Source organism: Grampus griseus, assembly GCF_964374135.1.
Source record: "Grampus griseus genome assembly, chromosome: 9".
Classification (NCBI taxonomy): domain Eukaryota; kingdom Metazoa; phylum Chordata; class Mammalia; order Artiodactyla; family Delphinidae; genus Grampus; species Grampus griseus.
Window position 1 is genome coordinate 64,264,401 of NC_139003.1, and position 25,695 is coordinate 64,290,095.

Consider the following 25,695-nt stretch of genomic DNA (forward strand, 5'->3'; position numbering starts at 1 on the left):
CTCAACTTTATAAATCTTAAAAATCATTTTTAAGACACTGAAACCAGGGTGGTTTTAACTGTAGAAAAGATGCGTCATCCTAAGCATGGTTTCCTTGCGCACCAGAAAGCTACACATACCCAGACAATTGTAGTTGTATTTACAGGTGCAGGATGCATATCTTGTGTATAATGATTATGCAACTTTTTTTTGGGCTGAGGCCTTGTTAGGAAGAAGGGCCAAAACCCATGTTGCCCTATGGATGAATTACCATGAAAGCTTCTTAGTGAGGTCGGCATATATCAAAATAATTATTTTAAATTAAAATTCCATCTTTAATACTATGCTGATTATATCCATCTGTTTTATTTAAATTTTATTTTATTTATATGAAACACAGAAGTTAAGGGTCACGGACAGGCTACTTCCAGCAGGCTGAAAACCTAGGAGACATTCATATGACTACTTTGTGTCTTACTTATAAATTAAGCTAGGCAAGCTCAGCCCATCAATACTGAGGGAATGTTGGAAAGATGAGCAAGAAAGGCAGTTTCTTCAACAAATAAATGCTCTGAAAAAGGGAGCTCAAATTGTTAGATTAAAAGTGACTGAAGAAGTATTCTAGCCAAATGCAATGTGGAGACGTTTATGAACCCTGATTTGAACAAACTGATTGTAAACAGGCATTTTTGAGACAACGGGGGAAAATTAAACGTGGTATGAATATTAGACATGGTATGAATTATTCAATTTTGTTTAGTGTTATAATAGTACTCTTGCTATGTTTAAAAATATTAGGTATTTATGGATGATGTATACCTTACCTGGGAGTTCCTTTACAATACTCCAGCAAAATCTCTTTAAGGGTATGAGGAGTGGCAGATGACCAAGAGTGACAATATGTTAAAATCTGTTGAAGCTGTGTAAGTGATGACTACACGACTAGTATTCATTACCACAGTCTCTCTACTTTTGTGTATCTTTGAAACTTGCCATGAATTTAAATAAAAATGATTAATAAGTCGAATAAGTAGAGTCAATTCCAGAATGTTTTCATGTAAGTTGAATTTTGAGCTATGTTTTAAAGAGACTAATAAAGGTTCCTGAAATGAAAGGGAATAGATAACATTGGTTTGAGCTAAAAGAACATGGATATTTGCGTTATGCATATACGAGTATGTAAATGGAAGGCTACCAATGCAGCTCTGAAGTAAATCTAATAGAATTCAGAATGGACTTGCTCATCTTCATTTTCTTGAAGAGGAATGAAACACCCTTATTATTCAGGATGCACAAAAAGAAGGAGTTCTATTGGTCTGTGGACTGTCCTTCGGCATGCAAGACCATGTTGTCCTTTCGTTTGAATAATCAGAGTGAAATAAATGACGAGATCTAAAATGTGCACATGGAAGTTCATTACAGGAAACAGAATAAGATCAATGCCCGAGTGCAGTGAAAACTGTTGGATTATTTGTAACAAAGAGTTCAAGGAGCTCTGAGACCTTATTTATTAAACTGAGCCATATTAACACGGTTTATCCCACAGCAACAGCATCTGGGTGGCACTGGAGACAGAGTATGTTCACCAGACTGAGAAATTAGAGGAGTGATTTTTTTCCTATGGTGTTACAAAAAAAAAATGACAATAGTGAGAATGAATCATGTGGAAATAAAAAAGAAAAAGCTTAATGTGAGTGGGAGCTAGTTACCAAGAGACCTAATTGTGCTTAGAAATAAGACCAAACCTATAAATAATGCAAGAGGGCTCCAGTTGTTTACTAGGTGGATTTAATGATCCTGGTCTTTCTCTGTGTGAAAGAGATTTTCACTGACAAGTTTGCCAAATTACACTTCCTAATTACAATTTGTGAATGTAACTCTGGCAGAAGGGAAGGAAATGTACTTTTCTTTCTTATTGATCCTAAATAGTTACCAATGATCTCTAGTCTTATTGATGCTTGTAATATATGCAAAAGTCCTTCTCTGGGGACTTACTAGGAAATAATAATCAGCTCCCCATGGAGTAGCTTAGACCAAGGTCAGCTAGATCCTTGATTGCGATCTGGAAAGGGTTAACTGCATCACAACGAACCAACTAACTGGGCATTGAGGAACCATCACAAAGACAGACATCCCGGTGTCAAGCTTATTTTATCAGCTATTTAAAAACTAGCAAATGCTAATCATCATTTTAGGACAGGACTCTCACAGGGAGATAAAACAAAACCAAAATCCCCAAATCAACTAGAATGCTAATAGTCACAGAAAATTAGAGAAAGCCATTTAAAAGTAGAAATAATTCTAGAAGATTTAAATAATAGCTTATATAAATGAAGAGTACAAAAATATTACATGGTAATTAGTAAGTATATTAGCCCAAAGAAAAGTTTAAAAATCACGTCTGTGCAAAATTTCTTTAAAGCAAGCTCTTTGACTCTTTTTTACCTAGTTCTTTTTCTACTTCCATTATTTTCATTCCTATTATATAACAATCTCTGAAAATTAACAGATTATTGTGAGTTACTGAGATAAACTGGCCCAGATATTCTGGGCCTAACTTCAAAAATGCCTCTAAGGTATAATCTTTTAAAAAGAACAAAGTGGACCAGAATTTAAGCAAAAGAGTGATGCGAAAGGTGTCAATATAGTTTAAGCTACTTAATTTAAGCATAAGATTGAAGCATATTTGCTCACAAAAAGTAACGGCATAAATTGTAGTTAAATACTTATATCTCACATTCTACAAATTCACGTGGATTTAATTTTGGTGGAGGGAAAATTAGAACTTTCTTTTTTATTCCTAGACTTTCCTTGAATAACCTTTTTAACGAATAAGTGATGTCAGGTGAGGACTCCCAGGACCAGGAGGGTCCCTGCCATGTGAGGCATATAATTAATTTTTTTTTCTTTTTTCTGTGGTCTAGATTTGAGAATACATCTGAATCATGCTGGCTTCCACATAAAGAGATTGATGTCAAATCTTAGTGACAGGTTAACATTACAGTGGACATTCCTTGGCAGGCAAGGATACAGAGCGGGTGGGGGATTACGATAGGTAGGGTTGGCCCTGGGGATTATTAACTCTAGCTCCATCTAATTTATAGAAAGTACACTTGGCAGGAAATAGCATTAAGATCAACACAGAGATTGAGCAAGAGTAAATTTGAACTTATTTTTATAACATCCCAGCATCTAATCGATGATATTTTTTCATCATATTCCTGGTATAAATATGTCACAAAGTAATAAACAGTGGAATTAGTTATATATATATATATATATATATATATATACACACACACACACACACACATATACACATTTTAAGTAGTAGTGACATTGTCCTTTAGGGCAGTCATAGAGAAAAAATAAGTAAATTGTCCAAAATTGTCATTAATATGGGCCACCTCTTTTATTTTGAATGCAAATGTAATGATAACTCTAGCTACGGCTAGTGTGGCTATGTTTCAGTCACTGACCAATCAATAACTTAGCCCCCTAAATGCCATCTGAATTGTAGAAATGTGAGCAGAGGGAAGAGACAGCAGAGGTTACAGTTCCATTAAAAGTTTATACACAAGTGACTTGAATAGCATGAAGCGAATAGAACCTGTTTATACACTTAAAAATTAAATAGATTGTGGACATAACTTCACGTTATTTTCATTTCTTTTATTGACAATATTATAGGAAAGATGCCTATTTCAAAAGCCCTCTAAAATTTCCCTGTGAGATTCAAGAATGATTTAAGTTTTAAAATTGCAAAATCCTGTTAATTCCATCTTTAAAATACCTTTCTCCTCTCTCTTTTTCATTCTTATACCATTAGATAAAATTTCCTGGAATACACCATCCTCGATATTCAAAGCCTTGCTAAAATTCTTTACTACTTCTAACTTCCTATTGTGTTCTAATGTAAAGCATTTCCACAGAAAGCACTTTCACATAGTTTTGAAATACACAGAATGTAGACGTGGTCAAGACTGCATTTACTTGACTGTAGAAGAATCTTCCTATCCTCTTATGCCTGGGTCATTCTAACTCAGTTGTGGGTAAGGCTGATTCTCAATGATTTGCTTTACACCGAGTGCCAGTGCTGAGATGGTAAACAGTTACCCATTAGTGACTCATTAAAGAGACTCTGGGAACATAACTGCCTCCCAGCTCCTTTGAAATGCATCAGGGATAGTTCCTACACTTGGAGCGATCATGCTATTAATAGTACTAAGAGTAAAAATGAAAGTCTGTCTATAATGACCACTTTTTAACAGGTGGCTAAAAGTAGGTGCAGGTGACTCAAAAGGGAACAACAAGAATGGCTTGCTAGAAGCTGGTAGGTAAGTTTAGAGTTATATTTTTTTCTACTAACAGGGAAGGTTCAAGTCATTTTAGAGAAAACAAATCATAAAAGGTGACCTTGTAAGTGTTCTGCTGAGTGAGGCATAGTATATGAGACATACATTATTTCTTTTCTATGCATACTTAGTAAATTAACTCCTTTTTTGGTTCATATGATATTTTTATTTAACTGAAGAAATCTAAATTATCATTTCAAAATGTAGTCCACATCAGAATGAAAGCCAAGATAAATCCTGTTCTTTCTGAGCCTTGAAATGCAGTGTTTTACAATTACAGCCCATCTCAATTCAAAAGCTAAATTTGATCTGTTTCAAGATTTCATAAGATTTCCAGTTATGAGAAGATTCATACAGAGTATTTGTTAACCTTCTTTAAAACAGTAATTCCCTGTGCTATACAAGCTGAAAATACTGGAGTTAAAAATCATATGATCATCTTTGACTTACTTAGGTCTACCTCTGCTGCTATTGTCTGCTACTGAGTCCTAAAGTTATTTTCCTCTATTGTATGTGGAAAATCCATTTATTTTTACCCATTCCGACTACAGTGGTTCCAATCTGAGCCCTTATTACTTCAACCTTGCATCGCTACAGCAGCGTCCCGGCTGGCATCCAGACCCATGTGTCTTATCTTTCTAACTTATTCTGTACACGCTGACAGATAAAACACTGCTTTCATCAGGTCCTTGCTCCTACCACTTATTGAACAAGGTCTAAAATACCGATCCTGACATTTATAGTCCTCTACAAAATTACCCCAGGCTCCAGCTCACATCTTCAGAGGTTCAATCTACCCACTTTTCTGTGAACACATGTAATGTTTTTGTTTTTCTTACCTCAAATGCTTAACTTACAGAATTGCTCTCATTTTGTATTCTTTTCTCTTTTCTACTTATTCTAACATTACGGTACAAGTCAAGTCCCAGCTCATCCTTTAGATCTTTCTTAAGCTCTTTAGCTTCAAATGACTGCTTCTGCAACGGACTGGTTTCAATTTTTAACTCATACTTGTTGGGTGATGTTACCAGTGATCTCATTTCCCTAAACAAATTAAATTCCCTGGGTTGAACATCTTCATCCCTTCCTGACACTCATGGCTCTTTCTACACAGTCTTCTGAATGCAGTCATAGTTATGTGAGTGCCTGAAATCAGAAAGTCTGAAGCATTAGAGAGGAAGGGGGTAGCTCCTCCACAGTATTTGCTGACTGATATTAATCCTTACTACACAATTATTTTAGTTATTAAAAAATCGCACAAGTCGGCATTTTTAAAGTCTCTGACTGGATAAGGGCAAAGATGGGAATAGCAAGAGTCTGACAGGTCAATTATGCAGAGTTCTGAAAACAGCCATGACCATCAAAAAAAAGAATCTGTTGCCTTTTTGCCATTAGTAAAGATATTTCTACTCTCTTAATTCTCTCCTTTTCATGTTTCCATAGAAATATAGGCTCTAAGAAAAAAATATTTATCAAGGCAACAAAGAAAAAGATTATCTTCATATAGAAGTTAATTAAAGGAGTTCTTCTGAGTATATTTATGCATATATTACTTGTTATAATGCAACTTTCTCTTCCCAGATATCCCATAAGATTGCTGATAGAAAAAGTAGTCTGACAAATATGGCAAGATGAGGAAGCATTACTTAGGTACAGGCAGAGGAAGAGGCACCAGTAATAGGAAACCAAGAATGGGAACCATGAAAAAGGCAGGAGAAAGGGGCACTGAGTGAGCCAAAGATCCCTGTCACAGTGGAGGTGGGTAGATATTACAAAGTAGTCACCTAGGATGAGGAATAAGCAGAGCTTTTCAGATTTGGAAATGAAAAGATCACTGGTAATCACAGAAAGAAACGTTTTTATACAGATTGTGTCAAAAAACAAAAGACCCGTGTTAATATTGTTGCTTTTATGCCTACAGTGATCTATGCACACATTCACTGAGGCCATGATCTAACAGGAAGGGGAAAGGAATTAACATTTAATGAAGATTTAATATGTGCAAAGCGCTGAAAGGATCATTACGTTCTCAGCCTCAGAGGGAGGAAATAAATAAACCAAGGTTGTGCAGTTAAGTGACAGAGTTTGAAACTAAAGCTGTTTTCACACTTGCGCAGCTTCCACCACATCTTAGATTTCCTCCAGTGGTATTCTACAAAAATATGGTTTTAATCTTTTTACCTAACTTCATGTCACACTTTGCTCCCTGGATATCATCTGTGCATAGACTGTAGAATATGAAAATTGGAATAATCCTGAAAGATCATTTGGTCCAGCCCTCTTTTCTTTTTTTCCTCATCTAAATAAACTGATACCCAAAAAGGTAAAGGGATGAATAAAACTCACATTGTATTCGTGAAAGAACTGGGACTAAAACTTACGTTTTTTGATTCCCAAACTCATGCCTGTTTTCATCATAAACTCTATGTAGGGTCCAAACTGTATGCAAATGTATGCTTGATTCAGGAGGAATTAGCAAGGCATGACAAGAAAGTCTGATATCCCTCAATTTCTCCATGAATGGTTTCAGATGGGGAGAATGACTTTCAATTCTAAATACCTAAGTCTCTATAACTGTAAAGGGAGGGTTATTTTTTAGCAGATGCTGATGGTGGAGGATACATAATGAAAAATAAGCATATAAAATAAAATCCTAAAAATCACTAGATAGTTAATATTAATCGTAAACTAAATGTTATGTTTCAAATGAAGATTCCTAAAATGACTATCATAATGGAAGATTTTTTACAAAAAAGAAGCTATTCTTCGCAAATTTTAAAAAAGCAATCTTTTCACTATAAAGAAAAGGGGTCCCGGATCAAATCAGCAAAAACTGGAATCTAATTCTGTGTGTTCAGAGTTCTACAACATCATCCAATACATAACTACAAATGAGGGTGCAAAGCATGTTTTTATGAATTAAAAAAGGTGGTTGTGTATTCAATTACATATTCAGCTACATTTTAGATATGTAGCAAGAATTACATTCTAAAACTCAACATGAGTAAAAAGAATCATGTACTCTTTACAGATTGAATTTGCTGCATGTATAAATAACATGTTCCAAAGCTTGGAATGTAAGTGTTATCCATAATATCTAGTAAATAATCATGGCAAGTTGGAAACATTTCCATCACTCATTTCTGCAAGAAACCATGTCATCTAGTAGCGTCGACAGATTGCAATCCACATATGGCCGGTTTAGAGTACATAAATCTGCCATTTAAAAATCAGTACTAAATATGAACAGAATTGGGGGTCGCTATGACAATGACAAGGATGTCGTTACTGAGAATTTCTGGGAAAGTTAACCAATTATATTACATTTTATGCATGCACGTATATAATGCATATGGGCAATGATGTAAGGATCTTATTGATTGTTAAGGTGACAAGCAAAGTGTTATGGAATCCCATGAGCCAAAAGCTAATTACAAGAACAACAACAACAAAAAGCTGCAGTGTACAATCTATGTCATAACGCTTTCAAGAGCTTGGTCTGATCATCTTCTAGATATGAATGAGGGGAAAGTTTAACCAGAGGAGTTAGGAACTAATGTCAAAGAACTAAGGAAACAATTTAAAAAGTCAGGTTTCCGTGTTCTGGTGTAAGGTAGAATGGGTGGTAGCAGATTCTTAACTGCTTTGCTCTGTTTGCCTAGCATAGCATCAAAATGACAAACTCTTCAAGCTAGTGGTTAAGTTAGTGCTGTTGGAGAAATGCAAAGCAAATCAACGTGGAATGGGGCCTCCCACCTCTTGCCTGCCGTCCGGGCCCACAGCCCTCCTGCGCTCCAGGGCTGTCCTGTTGCATGCTCCAAGGGACTAACTGGCACCTGCGCCATTTGTGAGTCTTCCACCTACAGGGAAAGAACAGAAGCCTCATAGAGAAGAAGCAAACATACTAGTAAATCACAGAGACACAATGCCAAGGAAGCATGACTTTGACCACTGCAAACAGGAATTTATTTGACTGTGCTGATGAACTTAGTTGCAGGGCAGGAATAAAGATGTAGACATAGAGAATGGACTTGAGGACATGGCGTGGGAGGGAGAAGCTGGGGCGAAGTGAGAGGAGCATTGACATATACATACTACCGAATATAAAATAGTTAGCTACTGGGAAGCAGCAGCGTAGCACAGGGAGATCAGCTTGGTGCTTTGTGACCACCTAGAGGGGTAGGATAGGGAGGATGGAAGGGAGACTCAAGAGGGAGGGGATATGGGGACATATGTATGCATATGGCTGATTCACTTTGGTATACAACAGAAACTAACACAGTATTGTGAAGCAATTATACTCCAATAAAGATCTATTAAAAAAAGTCCCATCTAAATTTAATTTAGATCTTCATCAAGGAACTATAAAAAGCAGCACTAAAAATAAAAGTACTTCCTATTGCAGTGGAGACAAGAGTCCATCACTGTCAAGTTCTAAAGGAACGGACTCTACTGACAGCATTTAGCCTTTTTATTTATTTTTATTTCTTTTTTGTTAAGGCTGCACCGTGAGGCATGTGGGATCTTAGCTCCCCAACCAGGGATTGAACCCATGCCCCCTGCAGTGGAAGCGCAGAGTCTTAACCACTGGACCGCCAGGGAAGTCCCATATTTAGCCTTTTTAATGATTAGGATTGCCAGCAGATGTATCCAGATCGTACCAGAAGTGATGTGTTCCACTTTAGAAAGGTATATTTATTTTACATTCAAGTTATAAAATTGCATTCAACGCATGAGCCTTTTGTATATATAGTGGTCTTTTGATTAGCATTGTAGGGGTAACTCAGAAGCTGCAATTTATAATACACTTCACAAAAACAAATCCCCCAAATAAATAAGTTTGGGCTAACAGTTAATGTTCATCATGAAAGCATGCAATTAAACACAGATAAATTAAGATGACAAATTTGCCATCAATTTCATCTTAAGTTATTATTTTGGGGTCACACATTCCATCAATTGATGCCATAATATTTCATTTGTTGTCAGGACTGCAATTATTCACCACATCAAGTTTCAATTAGGTACTTTTTTCAATAGTTATGGAAAAATTTTTTTCTAATAATCAAGATGATGACATATAGCTTCAATAACCTTAATTTTCCTTGAGGTGGCCACAAATGTTCAACAAAACAGACATCTTACTAACATCACTGAGACAAAGATGTCATTCCATGACCCAGAATGCCAGCATTTATGAGGAACAGGTGCTCTTTGGAGCCGGGGGAGGAAGGCTTAGGCTATTCCTAAGCGAAAAAGAACTGCTTCCAAAAGCATATGTTTCATAATTATTAATCACTTTTCTGCATTTTCTATAGATTATATCAACATAAGAAACTCTTCAAGCTCCTAAAGCTTATAATACAGCTTGGAAGTTTACGCAAGTATTTGTGTCCCTGGAGATGATTTCAGTAGCAAAGCATCTCTTTAAAACAGGCAAGAGATGGGACCCACAGTCATAAACATCCTCAACTCCCCTGAGTCTGCGGGCAGTGTTGGCTTCCTTTTCTCATTGTCAGAAAAACCATGAACCTGAAGTATTTTGCTTAGTGCATCGCTCAGAAGGCTTTTCCTTCACTCCATTACCTGTAGCTTTGGCACACCTGAGGGGCCTCGCAGGCCTTCTCTTCATAGAGAGGATCCGTGCAGTCCTTGCCTCCATTGGCTGGCAGCTGAATGATGACCCGGTGCCGAGTCTGCTTCCTGATTCCGGAGTCCCCTGGAATGAGGCAGCTTTTTAACCTCTGTTCTCTGCACTGATGAAAGAATCTCCAAATACCAGCCTGTGTGAAGAAATTACATTGCTTCCAGCTCCATGTGCTTTGACATCCCTGACTGAGAGGCCTCGTCTAGTCATTTCCTAAATTCTCCCGAAGACCGCTTATATTGAAAGCCAATCAATGTATATTTAAAAATGTGAAGAATGGAGAAAATAGTTCCATAGTCAGCTAGTCTTCCTAATGCTCACTTACAATGTAATTGCTCTTTTGTATGCTTCTTCCCCCTTGAGAAATATGATAGATCTAATGAATCTGTTTTTCTCTGCCTTAAGTTTATTTTCATGCCGTTTCATATAGCCCTGTTTACCACATGGGACTCATACACATCTAATGAATCTTTCTTAGGAGAATATATTCAATGTTTTAATGTGAAATTCTATTTCTTTGTTATTCACTTAATTTGAAATGTATAACTCGTAAATTATTCTAGTCATTTATTATTCATGTTAACACTTTAAGATCTTTAATTCAGGTCACATCCTAAACATCCGAGCTGTAAGTAGTGAAATGAAAGTCGTTTCCTAGAGGCAGAATTTTTAGAGAAGCATTCAAAATAGCGATAATTACTATAAGTAAGTTACTCCAAATTATGTTACAAAAACAATGGAAATAATTAAGATTTACCTTCGATGAAGATATCAAATTGACAGTATTGCTGATATAAAGATGCTCAGAATTTTTTAGTATGAGAAACAGATGATATATAAGACTTGACAACTTTAATAAAATACATACTTGACAACTTACAATATATACACTTTGAAGATGAGTAGCCATATGTCATGAATTTGCTTACAAAAGAATTCCCTAAAGAATTACTTTACTAGCGTTCCCCTGATGCATTTACATGTTTTCTCAAGATCATTAAATATTTGATATGTAGACTACAGAAACAGAGAAATTTAGAAGGGTTAGCAGCCCCTAACAGTGAAAGTTTAATCAGAACTGAAATGAAATATCCTTAAAGTCATTGTGTTCATAGAAAAATATGATTTGACAAATAGAAGTTTCCAGTAATGGAACATCCTCTGACATGAAGTCAGGGTATCCCTCAACACAGTCTGGCCACTGACTCCTAGCAGCGTGACTTGAAGATTCCTGTATTAAATGGGAGAATGGATCAGATTAGTGATTCCTAAATGTCTGACTACATAGGAGAATTTCTTTGAAAAAATAAAAACCAAAAACCAAAAGCAGATTTCTCGGCATGTACCCAGAACTACTAAATAAGAATCTCTTGGGAGCTGGATGTGGGAATCTGTGGATGTGGGAATCTGATTTTTACAAAGCTTGCCAGGAAACGGTGATAAACAGCTAGGTTTGAGATCTACTGGAATGACTGACCATGGATGTCCCAATTTAAGATTCTAGAATTTGCATGTAACTTTTTAGGATTATTCCTATAGTGCGGGAAACCCGTACTGTTAATGACTGCATTAACTATTTTAGTGAATAGCTGGAATACTACAGGTAATGAAGTATGGAACTAGGGGGTGGAGGTAGTGGGTAGCAGAGAGTTAAAGTATTTGGAAATATTGTCCTAGACTTTTAAAAACTGTAGCAGTAATAGTTTGAATGCCAGCTGCAGCTTTTACATATTAAGAATAATTTATCTAAGATCGAAGAAGTGACAATAGGACTTTTAATAAAATTGGTAATGCTATCTCCATCCATTATATTGTTCAATGACCCTTATTTTAAGGCCCACGTGATCAATTCCTCTAATAATTTAGAGCTAGGAAAAATCTTGTTTCCCTTGACAATCCGTTAAGAATGCACTGTGCTTCTGTTTTTTGCTTTGTTCACCAGAATCTCAGAGCTAATTTTCTTCTCAACTGCAGGAGCTTACCTTAACTTTGATTTTATATTGTAATTTTTCTCTTCTTCTCCCCTCCCTCTACCCTATTTACTAACTGACTCCATGCTTTTTTTTTTTACACTATTATCTATTATTTTTCCTTTTGTTTTATATTTATGCTCTGTCTTTCATCTTTTTAAAAGACTATACAAACTAAATGAGCATTCTTATCATTTGTTTAGCACTGGGGGAAGGCGGGAGGCGTGTGTTTGTTTTTTAACAGGGAAAAGAGGGAAAGACCAAAGAGGAGCAGGTCTTTGTTTCCCAGGTGGTCGAAATTCTTAAGAGTCAATAACTCTCCAACCCTTTTTAACCTGCAGATAAAAAATAGACATAGAATTGAGGCCAAGGGATCCACAGACTAGAGGGGACAATGAGAGCAGCGTCAGTGGCACCATATAGACTGAAGCTCCTAGTCATTAACTACCTAAATATCACCTGGTATATACCCAGGGCTGTTCAGATTTGGGAAGCAGCAAGCAAATGTTAGTGTTTCAATTCTACTTTGTTTATTGACTTGAAAGCAAAAAAGTCACCTAATATAAAACTCTGAAACATTCTAGTGCCTTCTCATCACAATCTCCACAAGTTTGTACTTGATATATAACACCATGATAACTCTTTTCACTTCCATAATAGATTCCACAATGGGAATCCATTCATTCTTATAAAAAAGTTCAAATACCTTAACCTTGCACAGCCCACAGGAGAGAGACTGTGACCTGATTAAAGTGGAACATTCCAAAGCCATAACACCTAGAGAGGAAGTTTAATGGGGTTACACAGGAAGTGTCATGACATCCATGCTTCTACCCACTGGGAGGTTCGTTTCTTCTCAGATCGCAGTTAGCAAATTACGCGTACACTCAAAGAAACAGCACTTTAGAGCTCTACCAGTTACAGAGCCCTCAAATCAGTGTGCAGACAAAGGGAAAGCTACAGTACATGTTAAAAAATAAATTAATAAATGTGGAAGGCTCCTAACTAATAACTTGAGTTGGCAAGTGTGGAATTTTACAATCTTCAGAGTTTCCCACCTATATTTACACCCAATTTATTGTATGAGGTGGGGATACGTACATAATTTCCATTTATCTTTGTGTTTTAGCACCTAGAACAGTGGTCACACAGCATAAAGTCTTAATAAATGTTTGCTGAATGAGCAAACACATTTATTTCACTTCTTCTCAACTGGATTATAAATTAGCATTTTCTTTTCCTTTATATCCATTTCCTTAGAGTATTATGCACATGGGTACTAAGTCTGTTCTTTAGTATTAATAAAAAATAAGGTATCATTTTGTTCATTGGAAATAATAAGCATGGGAAAAATAAAGGAATAATCCTATAGTGTTTATACTTGAAAATACCTACCTAGGATAGGTAGAGAAAAAAGGGATTATATATTCAGAAAACATTTATGTGGTAATGGGCCATAGAGACTCAGAGGATATGTAGTCTCTCACTCAGCTACAGCACTTTTCAGATATCTTAAGACATTCAAGATAAATTTCACTGGAGAAGTTCCTTGATGGAAGGATTTAAAGGACAGGAAAAACTAAGATGGGTTAAGCTGGAAGCAAGGCGGATGGCAGGCTGCAGCAGCACAGTGAGGAAATTGAAAGGGAAACGTTTCATGCAAGAAGTCAAATGTAAAGGCAGTTATTGGACCTTTGAGGGGTAATTCTAGCATAGTGCTGTTTGAGGGCATCAAGGTAGAAAAGATGCCTCTGCAATATCCCTGCTAGCCCTCAAGTCAATACATTTAGCAAGAAAAAAAGGAGCAAACACAATTTGAGCAGCCAAGTGTATTATTTGATCAAAAGTATTGATTTTTTAAAGATTAGAGTTACAAATAATTTATATGCATAAATATTTTCCATCTTTAATAAAGCCCTTTGTAAAGATTTATGAAAATTTGGAAACATTAACAAGTACACTGGTTTGAGGATTAAATTACTTTCTGTTCAATACTGATGTTTACCAGCATTGATTTTTCAAGGCACATCATGAGAGAGGGCTGAATAATATTTCAAATTACTCTGCTTGTTCTTCCTGGAATCCTAAGCTACTCTGTCCCATTTTCTGCAATACTATACTGTAATCTTACCTATCTCAAGTGACTTAAAAAGGAGGGTAGCTCTACATTTTCGTAAGTTCAAACTCTTACAAAATGCAGATTTTACCTACAGAATTAAGTTTAAAAGAACCACCTCATTCCTGAATTAATTTTCATTTGCTATCATCTATCCTTGAACATTCAAAATTTTAAGCATTTTTTAATTGCACACAGAAGTCAGTGTAATTTCAATGAAGCTTGCCTTATTTCCATTTCATACCAAATAATGAAAAGCTAACTACATGTCATGGCTTTATTTTCCCTACGATAAAAGGCTAATCTTCTATAACACCACTGTATCCTTATTCTCAGTTACAGCAGTCTACAGGTGAAACAGAAAAGGTTTCTTCCAGCACACAAAGCATCTTGACACTGTGTCCAACAGCAAGCCCCTCTGCCAACCCCCTAGTCTTTCTTTTTTTTCCTCAATACACAACTATAGTTATTCTTTTTAAGTCTGAGTGCCTAGGTTTAAGATTTCTGAAAGCCTTTTGTTCTAGGAGACTCAACACAGAGCTGCCAAATACAACAGGTAGGGCTGATCTGCTGGTGGTGAGATGTGACCTGAGCTTGGCCAAACACAGCTCCTCATCTCAGAACCTCTTGCTCATAGGACAGCAGATTCCTGAGCTGGCATTCTTGCACTCCTTGGCCACTACCACCCAGGAGCTTCAGAGAAGACTAGTATTCTAGTGGCAGCACGCATTTTAATTCACAGCAGCTACCTACCTTTCACCAAGAGACTATCCCAACTGAACCCATTACATCTAACATGCCTGTCGCACCACAAGAAACTAGCACCCTAAATCCCCGCTGCATGTCTTCCATCATACCTGGACCACAGCATACAAGCTGTGCATAACCTTATTCAATTTCTCTTTCTTTTCTATCCTCTAATCTTTCCACCACTGTACCTAAAGGAACACACTGTCTCTCATCTCCAATCTCTTCTTAGAAAGTTTCCTTCACATTCTTTGCCAGTGGAGGCTGGCTCTACCTAGCCATTTCCCAGTCTTTTCTCCTCTCTTTACCTTTAAAAATATCTAACTCCTCTTAAGCTCCTGTCATCAATTTTACCATCAGCTATCTACTTTGTGGCACTCATCCACCAACATTTCATTATTGAATGACCACAGAACATCCCGTACTGTAATCCTTTCTCTTCCTACCCCTGCAACCCCTTTGGTGGTTTGGGCATCCACATGGTTATTCCATCCAAGGAACTGGACTCTGAATTACTGTACCTCCTCACCTCCTATGACCTTTTCCTGCATCTTGTATCAATTACTAGCTCTTCTGTTCATGCCCCTGATGATATCATCATCAATACCTGCACATTCTCATCTTCGAACATATTAATTGCTGGTCATTCCTCCTAACCTTCTAGTTCACCTACTTTACTAAAAGTGAAAGTTCATCTTACTAAAAACTATTCAAACTCAATCAAGAGTGCCAATCCACTTTCCCAATCACTTTTTCACTATATCATCCCTTTTATGACCTTCACTTCCATCCCAACCCACCTTAGATTCCATACTTCGTTATTACATAAGCACTCTACTGAAAACACCCTTGACTCTCTGTTTTTCTCTCCCTTTCTTGTACTCTTCTGGAAAAGCCCTGACCTTAACCAATGCTAATTATTCTCCTACAGCTTTCCTTCACTCAGGCAGCTAAACATGGCTGAAGAAACACTGGCAACTGTGTTGAGCAATTCCTTTTTAAAATGCATGACTAAATGGGTACTCCATGTTGCCTATTACAAATTCTCTTACATATTACTAACTTGCCCACTTTTGTACTCTCCAAAATGATGTCACATCTTCTTCTCTCTCACCCACCCTGCATTGTTCACCTGATCCTTCACATGCATCGAGACATTAGAACAATCATTAAATGCCTTTTCTGTCTCATACCACCAGAAAGTAAGCTTCCTAAACGCAGGAAAATTGTTTTCCTTGTTTACTGCTATATCCTTTACATTTAAAATTGTGCCTGGTAAATCGCAGTTACTTGAAAAATCTGTGTAGAATTAAAAAACTATGTATGATGTTTAATGACATAGTGAAGCATCTAAAAACAATTAAAAGCTTTTTTGAAGTTCTTCTCTGCGGGGCCATCAATGTGCTAGTTAAGTACAGAAATCAATAAACTAGAAATGCAATAAGTATTTATGCATATTACAGATGAGTATTAATTTAATAAACACATGTACAGTATTCAAAATCTATTTGTTCCCTCATCTATCTGCTAAAATTTTTTCTTTTTTTTTTTTTTTTTGCGGTACGTGGGCCTCTCACTGTTGTGGCCTCTCCCATTGCGGAGCACAGGATCTGGACGCACAGGCTCAGTGGCCATGGCTCATGGGCCCAGCCGCTCCATGGCATGTGGGATGTTCCCGGACCGGGGCACGAACCCGTGTCCCCTGCATCGGCAGGCGGACTCCCAACCACTGCGCCACCAGGGAAGCCCTGCTAAAAAATTTTTTAAGTGCCTTGTATAAGTTATCACAGTTTGTCACATAAAATTTTCTGTATTTTATAAATGGTCAGAGAAGAGTAAATCAGTCTCTTAGAACTGTAAAAATCATCAGCAGAGATCAAATTAAAAATCATGTTATTTGATGAAATTTCACCCCTATTCATTAACTCATGATCCTCCTTCCCCTTATTTATCTTTCTTCTAGCATTCATCATTGTCTGATTTATGCCCTGGCTTATAGTATCATTGAATCTAGAACTCTTCAAACCTGATATTTTTCATGCCATGCACAGCAACCCAATGGAATGACTTGCTCAAGATCCTACTGTAAGTGAAATCACTGAGACCAGACCCTGGGGTCCCTCATCTGCACCATGGATTCCCCTGCCTCAAGACTTTGACCACTGTGGCTGTCAGTGCTCACTGGCCATTTGGAGAGTGGATCACTGTGGGGGCCCAGATCCCTATATTAGCCCCTAGCAAGTAATTGATGTCCTTTGAGAGAATCAGGAGAAGAAAGTTAAGGAGAGATTGGTTCAAGATGGTGAAGTAGAAGGACGTGCTCTCACTCTCTCTTGCGAGAACACCAGAAACACAGCTAACTGCTGAACAATCATCAAAAGGAAGACACTGGAACTCACCAAAAACAGACACCCCACATCCAAAGACAAAGGAGAAGTCACAATGAGATAGTAGGAGCGGTGCAATCACAATAAAATCAAATCCCATAACTGCTGGGTGGATGAGTCACAAACTGGAGAACACTTATACCACAGAACTCTACGCACTGGAGTGAAGGTTCTGAGCCCCACGGCAGGCTTCCCAACCTGGGGGTCCAGCAACGGGAGGAAGAATTCCTAGAGAATCAGAGTTTGAAGGCTAGCGGGATTTGATTGCAGTACTTCTACAGGACTGGGGGAAACAGAGACTCCACTCTTGGAGGGCACACACAAAGTAGTGTGCCCTTCGGGACCCAGGAGAAGGAGCAGTGATCCCATAGGAGACTGAACCAGACCTACCTGCTACTGTTGGAGGGTCTCCTGTACGGGTTGGGGGTGGCTGTGTCTAACCATGAGGACAAGGACACTGGCAGCAGAAGTTCTGGGAAGTACTCCTCGGCTTGAGCCCTCCCAGAGTCCGCCATTAGCCCCACCAGAGAGCCTGGGTAGGCGCCAGTGTTGGGTCACCTCAGGGCAAACAACCAACAGGGAGGGATCCCAGCACCACCCATCAGCAGACAAGTGGATTAAAGTTTTACTGAGCTCTGCCCACCAGAGCAACAGCCAGCTCTATCCACCACCAGTCCCTCCCATCAGGAAACTTGCACAAGCCTATTAGATAGCCTCATCCACCAGAGGGCAGAGAGCAGTCCTGCAGCCTATGGAACAAAAACCACATTCACAGAAAGATAGACAAGATGAAAAGGCAGAGGACTATGTACCAGATGAAGGAACAAGATAAAACCCCAGAAAAACAACTAAATGAAGTGGAAATATGCAACCTTCCAGAAAAAGATTTCAGAATAATGATAGTGAAGAATGATCCAGGACCTCGGAAAAAGAGGCAAAGATCGAGAAGATACAAGAAATGCTTAACAAAGACTTAGAAGAATTAAAGAACAAACAAACAGAAATGAACAATACAATAACTGATATGAAAACTACACTAGGAGGAATCAATAGCAGAATAACTGAGGCAGAAGAACGGATAAGTGACCGGGAAGACAGAATGGTGGAACTCACTGCTGCAGAACAGACTGAAGAAATAAGAATGAAAAGAAATGAAGACAGCCTAAGAGACCTCTGGAACAACACTAAACGTAACAACATCCACATTATAGGGGTCCCAGAAGGAGAAGGGAGAGAGAAAGGTCTCGAGAAAATATGTGAAGAGATTATACTCGAAAACTTCCCTAACATGGGAAAGGAAATAGCCACCCAAGTCCAGGAAGTGCAGAGAGTCCCATACAGGATAAACCCAAGGAGAAACATGCTGAGACACAAAGTAATCAAATTGGCAAAAATTAAAGACAAAGAGAAATTACTGAAAGCAGCAAGGGAAAAATGACAGATAACATACAAGGGAACTCCCATAAGGTTAACAGCTGATTTCTCAGTAGAAACTCTACAAGCCAGAAAGGAGTGGCATGACATATTTAAAGTTATGAAAGGAAAGAACCTACAACTAAGATTACTCTACCTGGCAAGAATCTCATTCAGATTTGATGGAGAAATCAAAAACTTTACAGACAAGAAAAAGCTAAGAGAATTCACCACCACCAAACCAGCTCTACAACAAATGCTAAAGGAACTTCTCTAAGTGGGAAACACAAGAGAAGAAAAGGACCTACAAAAACAAACCCAAAACAATTAAGAAAATGGTAATAGGAACATACATATCAATAATTACCTTAAATGTGAATGGATTAAGTGCTCCAACCAAAACACACAGGCTTGACGAATGGACACAAAAACAAGACCCATATATATGCTGTCTATAAGAGACTCACTTTAGACCTAGGGACACATACAAAGTGAAAGTGAGGGGATGGAAAAAGATATTCCATGCAAATGGATATCAAAAGAAAGCTGGTGTAGTAATACTCATATCAGATAAAACAGACCTTAAGTAAAGAATGTTACAAGAGACAAGGAAGGAAACTGCATAATGATCAAGGGATCAACCCAAGAAGATATAGCAATTATAAATATATATGCTCCCAACACAGAGCACCTCAATACATAAGGCAACTGCTAACAGCTATAAAATTGACAGTAACACAATAATAGTGGGGGACTTGAACACCTCACTTGCACCAATGGACAGATCATCCAAAAAGAAAATTAATTAAAAAATACAAGCTTTAAATGACACAATAGACCAGATAGATTTAATTGATATCTATAGGTCATTCCAACCAAAAACAGCAGATTACATTTTCTTCTCAAGTGCACATGGAACATTCTCCAGGATAGATCACATCTTGGGTCACAAATCAAACCTCAGTAAATTTAAGAAAATTGAAATCATATCAAGCACCTTTTCTGACCACAATGCTATGAGATTAGAAATCAATTACAGGGAAAAAAACATAAAAAACACAAACACATGGAGGCTAAACAATACATTACTAAATAACCAAGAGATCACTGAAGAAATCAAAGAGGAAATCAAAAAATACGTAGAGACAAATGACAATGAAAACATGATGATCCCAAACCTATGGGATGCAGCAAAAGCAGTTCTAAGAGAATTTTATAGCCATACAAGCCTACCTCAAGAAAAAAAAAATATGTCAAATAAACAATCTAACCTTACACCTAAAGGACTAGAGAAAGAAGAGCAAACAAAACCCAAAGTTAGTAGAAGGAAAGAAATCATAAAGGTCAAAGTAGAAATAAATGAAATAGAAAAAAAGAAAACAATAGCAAAGATCAATAAAACTAAAAGCTGATTCTTGGAGAAGATAAACGAAATTGATAAACCATTAGCCAGACTCACCAAGAAAAAGGGGGAGAGAACTCAAAACAAAAAAATTAGGAATGAAAAAGAAGTTACAACGACACCGCAGAAGTATAAAGCATCCTAAGAGACTACAACAAGCAACTCTATGCCAATAAAATGGACAACCTGGAAAAAATGGACAAATTCTTAGAAAGGTATATCCTTCCAAGACTGAACCAGGAAGAAACAGAAAATATAAATGGAGCAATCGCAAGTAATGAAGTTTTAACTGTGATTAAAAATCTTCCAACAAACAAAAGTCCAGGACCAGATGGCTTCACAGGTGAATTCTATCAAACATTTAGAGAAGAGCTAACACCCATCCTTCTCAAACTCTTCCAAAACACTGCAGAGGAAGGAACACTCCCAAACTCGTTCTATGAGGCCACCATCACCCTGATACAAAAAACAGACAAAGATACTACACAAAAAGAAAATTACAGACCAATATCACTGATGAATATAGATGCAAAAATCCTCAACAAAATACTAGCAAACAGAATCCAACAGCACATTAAAAGGATCATACACCATGATCAAGTGGGATTTACCCCAGGGACGCAAGGATTCTTCAATATATGCAAATCAATCAATGTGATACACCATATTAACAAATGGAAGAATAAAAACCATATGACCATCTTAGTAGATGCAGAAAAAGCTTTTGACAAAATTCAACACCCATTTATGATAAAAACTCTCCAGAAAGTGGGCATAGAGGGAACCTACCTCAATATAATAAGGGCCATATACAACAAACCCACAGCAAACATCATTCTCAATGGTGAAAAACTGAAAGCATTTCCTCTAAGATCAGGAAAAAGACAAGGATATCCACTCTCACCACTATTATTCAACATAGTTTTGGAAGTCCTAGCCAAGACAATCAGAGAAGAAAAAGAAATAAAAGGAATACAAATTGGAAAAGAAGTAAAACTGTTACTGTTTGCAGATGACATGATAATATACATAGAGAATCCTAAAGATGCCACCAATAAACTACTAGAGCTAATCAATAAATTTGGTAAAGTTGCAGGATACAAAATTAATGCACAGAAATCTCTTGCATTCCTATACACTAATGATGAAAAATGTGAAAGAGAAATTAAGGAAACACTTCCATTTATCACTGCAACAAAAAGAATAAAATACCTAGGAATAAACCTACCTAGGGAGACAAAAGACCTGTATGCAGAAAACTATAAGACACTGATGGAAGAAATTAAAGATGATACAGATGGAGACATATACTATATTCTTGGATTGGAAGAATCAATATTGTGAAAATGAGTATACTACCAAAAGCAATCTACAGATTCAATGCTATCCCTATCAAATTACCAATGGCATTTTTTACATAACTAGAACAAAAAATCTTAAAATTTGTATGGAGACACAAAAGACCCCGAACAGCCAAGCAGTCTTGAGGGAAAAAAACAGAGCTGGAGGAATCAGACTGCCTGACCTCAGACTATACTACAAAACTACAGTAATCAATAGAGTATGGTACTGGCACAAAAAACAGAGATATAGATCAATGGAACACGATAGAAAGTCCAGAAATAAACCCCTGCACCTGTGGTCAACTAATCTATGACAAAAGAGGCAAGTATATGCAATGGAGAAAAGACAGCCTCTTTAATAAGTGGTGCTCGGAAAACTGGACAGCTACATGTAAAAGAATGAAATTAGAACACTCCCTAACACCACACAGAAAAATAAACTCAAACTGGATTAGAGACCTAAATGTAAGACTGGACACTATAAAACTCTTAGAGGAAAACATAGGAAGAACACTCTGTGACATAAATCACAGCGAGATCTTTTTTGATCCATCTCCTAGAGTAATGGAAATAAATAACAAAAATAAACAAATGGGATCTACTGAAACTTAAAAGCTTTTGCAAAGCACAGGAAACTACAAACAAGACAAAAAGACAACCCTCAGAACGGGAAAAAATATTTGTAAATGAATCAACAGATAAAGGATTAATCTCCGAAATATATAAACAGCTCATGCAGCTCATTATTAAAAAAACAAACAACCCAATCCAAAAATGGGCAGAAGACCTAAATAGACATTTCTCCAAAGATGTACAGATGGCCAAGAAGCTCATGAAAAGCTGTTCAACATCACTAATATTAGAGAAATGCAAATCAAAACTACAAGGAGGTATCACCTCACACCAATTAGAATAGGCATCATCAGAAAACCTACAAATAACAAATGCTGGAGCGGGTGTGGAGAAAAGGGAACCCTCTTGCTCTCTTGGTGGAAATATAAATTGGTACAGCCACTATGGAGAACAGTATGGAGGTTCCTTAAAACACTAAAAATAGAATTACCATATGACCCAGAAATGCCACTACTGGGCATATACCCAGAGGAAACCATAATTCAAAAAGACACATGCAGCCCAATGTTCACTGCAGCACTATTTACAATAGCCAGGTCATGGAAGCAACCTAAATGCCCATTGACAGACGAATGAATAAAGAAGTTGTGGTACATATATACAGTGGAATATTACTTGGCCATAAAAAGGAACGAAATTGGGTCATTTGTAGAGACGTGGATGAATCTAGAGACTGTCATACAGAGTGAAGTAAGTCAGAAAGAGAAAAACAAGTATCATATATTAACACATATATGTGGAACCTAGAAAAATGGTACAGATGAACCAGTTTGCAGGGCAGAAACTGAGACACAGATGTAGAGAACAAATGTACGGACACCAAGTGGGGAAAGCGGTGGGGGTGGTGGTGGTGGTGGTGGTGTGATGAATTGGGGGATTGGGGTTGACATATATACACTAATATTTATAAAATGCACAACTAATAAGAAACTTGTATAAAAAAGTAGAACAAAATTAAAATAAAATTAATTTTCAATGATAGGTTTTTTTAAATGAGTCAGTTATATCTATTATTCTTCCCTTTCCAGACATATATAATACATAATAAGATAAATTCTTAGACTCTAAATTGGTTCTTAATTCCTGGGCATATTCTAATATCTCAAATTAGTTTCAAATTAGTTTGGGATATTCCAAAATATCTTATTTCTAATGAAATGAGACAATTTTACCTGATTTCTCATTTTGAGGAGCGTCTATCCTAGAATCAATTTAATGAAACCTTTTCTAGTTTATTATTTTATTTTATTTTATTTTCTTGAAATGCTTTAGACCAAAAGAACAGTTATTTTGAAATATTTTACTCAAAATAAGGAAATGCCCAATATAAAGAAAAGGCAATTTTTTTTCTACTTTCAAAAATTTTACTTACAAATGTTAAATTTGTGTGAGATTATTAATCATGTCATTATAAATGTAACTGCCTATGTTTTGGAATTATTAGTAAATGGGCTGTCTCATACCAATAGAAAACATCAAGTATAAAACATCCAGCATAAAATTTTCAAGCACATAAGTTCCATGTAATAAATAAGCTTTTTCATTGTAGCAATGAATAGACAACAATTATCACAGAAATACTACCCTATGAGAAATACTAACCTACAGTCCTACTGCTGATTATGACCAAACTAAAGGATATCATATGTTATTTAGTTTTTAAGAAAGTAAGGGGATAAAAGAAGAAAATCTGGATAAAATTGTCAATGACATTGCTTTATCAATAAGATTAATGCCATTAACATTTTTAAAGCGTTAATGCTAACTCTTTTTGTCCCAAAAGCTTTTAAAATGCCTTAAAAGACTTTTCAAATCAACATTTTCTATTCTTGCGCACTATGTGGTTTAATTTATTTGCTATTTCAAGGGTATTTAAAACAGAAAAAGCATGAAAAGGAACTCACGTTTCAACTATATAAAATAATCACACTGTAAAAACTATCCATTATTAAGTTTATAATCTTATGTAATATCTTCAGGATTTAAAAAAATTCTGGTGATTTAAAACAGTGGTTAAACTAGAAGTTGATTCTTTTTTTTAAATTTTTATTTATTTATTTATATTTTGGGGGGCTGCGTTGGGTTTTCGTTGCTGCGCACTGGCTTTCTCTAGTTGCGGTGAGCGGGCGCTGCTCTTTGTTGCCATGCACAGGCTTCTCATTGTGGTGGCTTCTCCTGTTGCGGAGCACGGGCTTCAGTAGTTGTGGCACTCAGGCTCAGTAGTTGTGGCTCACGGGCTCTAGAGCACAGGCTCAGTAGTTTTGGCACACGGGCTTAGTTGCTCCGCGGCATGTGGGATTTTCTTGGACCAGGGATCAAACCCGTGTCCCCTGCATTGGCAGGCGGATTCTTAACCACTGCACCACCAGGGAAGCCCTAGAAGTTGATTCTTAAATTGAGTCTCTCTAGTGAGAGTCAAGAAGCATAAGTAAAAGCAAATAAGGAACTGAAGAAAAACTGTCTCTATTTGTCGGGAGAGTAAAATAAAAAATAGGAGACAGTGTCATTTGTGACACTGAGAGACAATGTGATCACTTACTGCATAAGTCACCTGGAGAATGCTCACATCTTTCTCAGCAGCAAGGAGAAAGGACCCTATCCTGGAGGGTAAAGAATTAACAAAGTATCTGCCATGATATTAAAGGGTCTTTGTCTGTGAGTAATGAAAGCAAAAACAAACCAAACTGGGAACAAATCCTCGTCTTGTAAATGCCTCATGTCATGTTAAGTGTTGGCAGAGGTACAATTTGATCATTTTTCTCTTTCCTTTATTCCCATCCTTTGGGTCATATAATTGAAACTGTACTGAATCTGGTCCCATGGCTATTTCTTGCCACTAAGTAGGTTGAGAGCCATGAGTACTGAGAAGATCACTCTATATTCTTTTTGAAATACATAAGGCCACTATACATTCTTCTAGAATCAATGTTAAAGGAAACATTATTAATAAAGTTTAGAATCCTTTCACCTTGATCTATAGTATAAAGTTATTTAAGTCAGTTTTGGCATAAAACTTATTTGTTTGGTACACTAAAAGCTGTATTATTTTCTAGAAGGAAGCCAAAATTTTATGGCATTTATGCCAAACCAGGATTACACAGCCAGCCCCATGTAAGAATAAAAACATTGCTCAACCAAAGGAACTTGGAGGTCCCAGTGAGAGGGTTCCTAGGTGAACCTCCTTCAAAACTCTGCAGATAATACCTTCTTTACATGAGGAAGGGCATGATGTCCAGTCACTGTATGGCGTCACGATACAGTCCTTCCGACAAGGAAGCAGGCAGGGCTTCACTGTTTCAGGTCGAAGGCTTTCAGGACACCTGGGAAAAGCAAAGGGAAACTACTAGACCTCTACAGTAATCCAGAAAACCAGGTAATTTAGTATCTTTAGAATTTTTATTGCTGAAATTGCTAAACAGGCATCAATCTGTATTATTTAACTTAACCTCTAGGATCCTTTCTGCTTTTGACAAGGGCTATAAAGCCAAAATAATTATTCCAAACTGAAACTCCATAAAGTTTCTCAAGGCAGGAAGTGTAAATTTAATTATAGTAATTGTGCTATGTAGAAGAAAATATAATAATTCTATTTTATCCATTTATAACAATCTCTCCATTAATAAATCTGTATTTTGTAACATGCTTTATAAGAAATTTATGGAAGTTCAAATTACCAATTTAAGGACCCAAAGCTACATCTTTG

The 25,695-nt window shown here is 36.9% G+C and overlaps 1 protein-coding gene across 1 annotated transcript in view; it reads right to left on the minus strand.

Annotated features, from left to right (window-relative positions):
* Positions 1–25,695, minus strand: part of THSD7A (thrombospondin type 1 domain containing 7A) — a gene marked incomplete at its 5' end in the record, with an annotated part of 452,331 nt that overhangs the window by 55,773 nt on the left and 370,863 nt on the right. The window contains 3 exons of the mRNA XM_082661757.1: positions 8,091–8,194; positions 9,921–10,053; positions 25,197–25,312. Coding sequence (XP_082517883.1) covers positions 8,091–8,194; positions 9,921–10,053; positions 25,197–25,312 — 353 coding nt within the window. The remainder of the gene's footprint in view (positions 1–8,090; positions 8,195–9,920; positions 10,054–25,196; positions 25,313–25,695) is intronic.